Source organism: Colossoma macropomum, unplaced genomic scaffold, assembly GCF_904425465.1.
Source record: "Colossoma macropomum unplaced genomic scaffold, Colossoma_macropomum, whole genome shotgun sequence".
In the NCBI taxonomy this organism is placed as follows: domain Eukaryota; kingdom Metazoa; phylum Chordata; class Actinopteri; order Characiformes; family Serrasalmidae; genus Colossoma; species Colossoma macropomum.
In genome coordinates this window covers 37,235,190-37,240,019 of record NW_023494795.1, presented here as the reverse complement: position 1 = coordinate 37,240,019, position 4,830 = coordinate 37,235,190, and the positions used below count along the sequence as shown (strand labels likewise).

Below are 4,830 nucleotides of genomic sequence, written 5' to 3'. Positions count from 1 at the left end.
AAGTTAATATAAGCTGATGATTAAGATTATCTTGGACTAGCCAACTAGACAATAACTATAAACAGGTAGCTCAAGTAAAGGCCTTTAAAGGGCCCATGTCCTACATTTTCCTTGTGTTTTATTTTTTCCCCTTAAGGTCTACTTATACATCTGTGGGGTTTTATGTACCAAAATAATCAAATCGTTTTTATATAACTACTTTCCAACCTCTCTGTATCTCTAAGCTGTTTTTGTTACTGTGCCCTTAAGATTACTATAAGGACAATGAGCTCTGTTCTGATTGGCCGCCTCATACAAAAAGCACTCGGATATAATAACTTATAATGGATGGGGCTAAACTGCTGTAGGCTGAATGAGTAGATATATACAAATCAGTTGGTTCTCATGCTGAATTCAAAACAGACTGTTTTTGCAGCTTAGTTTCCATTTATAGTCATGTGAAGAAGTGAGTGCACCCATGAGAAGTTACACTTTTCCAAAATATTTGGAGATATCAAGTCTTATTTAAAAAAAATGTTGATAGATAAAGGTGATATGGTTTAACAAGTGACACGTAGAATTAACATTTTTGTCATATGTAATATAATTGAAATTAACAGTAGTTCAATTTTCTTATGTGGAAAAAGTAAATACACCCCAACATATATCACTGCTTCAAACATGCCAAATCAAAATTAGGTGCTAATGATTAGAGCACCGTTAGAGAATATTTAGAGAGTATCTTGGAGGGTCTTATTTAAACCTCAGGTATCTGGTTTGGTTTGCTTAAATTAAAATGCCTAAATTAAAAGAGCCCTCTGAGGCCTTCAAAAGGAAAGTTGTAGATTATTCCAATGCCTACATAATGCTGTTTCTGTCAGAGGGAGCATTAACAGTTACTGAAGCTAGGGGTGTACTTACATAAAATATTAATGTTAAACACACTAAAAATATTTTTATTAACAATATAAACCTTTTTTTTAAAACATCTTGACATGCAAAATATTGTCACATTCAACACATCACAAGACTAGTCTGGGGATCAGGTCTCCTATGCAGATCCTTTAGTCCTCTATGCTGGTGAGAGCTCTTTTTTCTTTTTGCAGGAGAGCATCTTTAAGATGGACTGGGGCAGAAAGGGCACCTTTTCTAGGCGGGACAGGTAAACGAGGGGCTGGATGGTGCTGCTGACGTTCAGGAAGGCGAAACCCACTGGCTGAACGTAGCAGCCGAAGGCCATCGGCGAATAGTGATCCTGGAAGGGGAATAACGCCACTGGAGGCAAGTAGTTGCACACAATAATGCACAGCAGCGACAGCACCACCTTGAAGGCCTTCTTCTTCATCGGGTGCATCTCGTCTTTGCCTGCACCCCGTGAGCGCTTCAATGCCCAAAGAATAGATAGGTTGCACACTATCATCCAGGCAAACGTGGCCAGGATCTCACCTGTGAAAACCTTCTCAAAGTTTGGGAGGCCTCCGATCGTTTTGGCTGAGGCATAAGCAAAAGTGAGGCACAGGACGAACACGGAGAGGCTGATCCTGTACTTGATGGCCTTCAGCTGGCTAAAGGCTATGGGGAAGAGCACGGCCACAAAACGGTCTAGGCAAATGCAGGAAAGGAAGAGAGGGCCGCTGGTGTCCTTCACACCGTAAGAGAACTTCAGGGCCATCCAACCTTTCATGCTCCTCCAGTGGTAGAGGTTGATGAAGCTTATAGGGGCCATGAGCCCAAAGTAAGCATCCATGAAGGCTAGGCAGCCGAGGAAGATGTCAGAGGTGGTGGGCTCATGCCTGTTGTGGATCAGGATGGCGATGACCAGGATGTTGGCTGGCAGCCCTATGGCTATGTTAAAACCTTGCGCTACCATATCAAAGATGATGCCCTCCACCATGTGTTCACAGCCCTCAAATGCACTAAAGGGCTTATGAGTAGTGTTGACCTGCTCCAGGGTGATGTTATACGCGGAAGGAGTAGGGTCAAGGGTGTAGTTTGCTCTGGAGTAGACGTTGTATTGCTCCCACATGGCTTCAGTACAGTTGTTCCTGCTGAATGATGTTCTGACAGACAAAAACAGTAGCTTTTATTAGCTTCTACTGCAGAGTAGGACAGTCTTGCATAATTAAACTGTTTCTTATCATTATCACCATCATCATTACTGAAGTGGGAGTTGGTAGTTGATGCAGTGCTGTATTAACTAGCATTGTGAAAAATGGATCAATACTATCAATTTCAAATCTGCTTTTCTGTGTGCGCTTTTTTGACCCACATAGACCCTCGTCACCACCTCGCTAGTGGTGTGGTTTGTTATATGCCGAAGTGAGTTCACAGCCTTTGCTTTGGTTTCAAAGCAAATAAGGATGGAAAAACTGTTCTGATGAATTGTGCTACCTCGTCAAAGTGTTCTACTGTAGTGCACATTTGTAGGTAGCTAAGTACATAAAACTCTAGGTGAGAGTTCCAAGAGGTCGGTGATTGCTCTCCTTTTGAATACCACTAAAACATTTTATAACGTTTCTCATTAAACTATGGTTCTGTTAATTGTTTTTATCCTATTCCTGGGCTAAAAGCCATAAGTGCTAACAAGAGCTAAGCTAACTTGAAGTTCCCTTGAAGCATCCAGTAATGGCCTCAGCATTTATTTGGGTAGAAAACTGAATGCTCTTGGTGTTAATTGAAAAAAAGAATTTGGTTGTTAAGGTTGTTGACACAATAACTGTATTTCTTTGCTGCTCTATCTGCACTGCCTGTGTGAACATGAGCCTCACTTTTTAACAATGATTTACAAGAGAAATCTCAAGTTTATTTCGATATGTTTATCTAAAAAAATAAATATCCCTATTTACATATGCTTTTGGTATCGAAAATGGTATTGAATCGTATCAATGTAGATATTTTAAGTATTGTGGCAACGCTAGTATTCACAGACATGACTTTCATGAAAGAACAAGCAACAGTTACAAGACCTGTTTTCTACATTTTTTTGCACCGAAACCAGTCATAATTAATATTTCCATTACAATTTTACCAACCTTTTTAGGATGTTTGGATGCTTTTTAGGATGTTTGGATGTTTTGGATGGCTGTAATGATCTATTTGCTTGCCAACAGCCAGGAACAGCACAACACTTAGTAGTTTTCCACTTCATTAACTCTGAAACAGATGGCCTACAGCAGTGGTCACCAACCCTGGCTCTGGAGACCTACCTCCCTGCAGACAGAGTCTAGTCCCAACCGCAATCTGCTGTAACTCCAGCTAATTAACTTCTTCATAAGTCCTCAGTTGGCTGGATCAGATGTGTCAGTGTTAGTTAAGGCAAGGGGGCAGCGAGTTAGATGCAGGTCTGGAATAAACTTGATACTTGTGTACATGCTTATGTAAATATATAAATGATTCAAATAAAATGTTATATGTAAAATGGCAATATATTCTTATGTTTGAATTTAAATGATGATGATTTACATAATGTCAGTGTGTACCCATACAATTACAACTAAATAATTTTATGAGTACATTAAGTAATACGTCCACATTTGATGCTCGCTATGTACATTATAAGAAAGCCCTCGACGCTGGATTAATGTGTATCTTATGGTCAGCCTACACAGACAATAATTCTGACCCCAGAAAATTTTGCCTCACATTTCACTTTGTGGTTCTTTGTGGGTTGTATATAAAAACAGTAATCATCACAAGCGGATATGTTGCTCTGTTTCACCTCATCTTGTAATGTAAGATTGGCCGCCATGGCCTAGAAAAAGCCTGAGCATGCTGTTGGCCCTGTCCTGACAAGGTGATTGACAGGTAGGGAAGTCAATGTAAATGAAAATGCAGTCTGGTCAAATGCATTTTCAAAGGCAGTTTGCCGCAGAATGAGCACAGTAGACCCTAAATAAAGAGGTGGGTTTGTGCCATGTTTTGACGAAGTTTTGACATTTATGGCCCGAAAGGCCTAGCCCTAATAGTCACGGTTCTGGTGAGTTGTGAATAGTGCGTTTTCCTATATTTCAATAAAAAGTTTTTATTTCAACAAACATATTTCACTATGTATTTCTTTACTATAAAGATAATTCCATTTCCTATTCTCTGAAGTGCTACATGTAATTTGAAACTCATAAACATGGAGAATGCCTATTAGGCATCTGTTTCCTTTTACGTCCACTGATAAGTGCCATTTTGCCCAAGAGATGTCCAATAATCTCACACCTGAGCAGCAGTTTATGGAATGCAGTGTCACGTTTTACTGTCAGAAAAATAAATCGGTGACTACAAACAGCCCAGAGTGTCTGGAGACTGGAGCGTCTGCCCCTCAGGGCTGTTATTCTGTTATTCTGCAAGCTTGTGCCAAATCCCACAGGGGAAAAGAGAAACAGTCTCTGCACAAACAGAGAGAGAACTCACACACACACATCCATGCTTGGACAGGGACCACCACAGAGAAAATTAGCCCTCCTCCTGAAAAACAAATGTACTTGTAAGCTTCACCGTCTCCCTGCTGTAGTGGAGAGTCAGTCTAAAAAGCATCAAAATGACAGAACCATGAGTTTCTCACTGACATTGACTCTGTTGCTTGGTGAGTGCTATAAACACCAATGTCCCATTTAAGCAATCAGTTTGCTTCAGAGTGAAACCTGAGTCACTCAGCTGACATAGTTTACTGATACAAATACTTGCTACGGTTTAATGGCGAGCATGAAAATGATATCAAATGAAAAGATTGTGGCCCAAAATCTCCTGGTATTTAGTGGAATTCATTATGCCATTCATTTTCACCAGCACCTCTGGACCACAAGCAGCAACACAGACCCAAAGCATCAATGATCACCACCATATTTGACAGAGGCTATCGGG

General features: G+C 40.4%; 1 protein-coding gene across 1 annotated transcript; it reads right to left on the bottom strand.

The window, feature by feature from the left end:
• Positions 1 to 1,051: 1,051 nt before the first annotated feature.
• LOC118815160 (G-protein coupled receptor 183-like) lies at positions 1,052 to 2,005 on the bottom strand. Its single transcript, XM_036581083.1, has one exon. The coding sequence runs from the start codon at positions 2,003 to 2,005 to the stop codon at positions 1,052 to 1,054; it is 954 nt and encodes a 317-aa protein (XP_036436976.1).
• Positions 2,006 to 4,830: the final 2,825 nt, after the last annotated feature.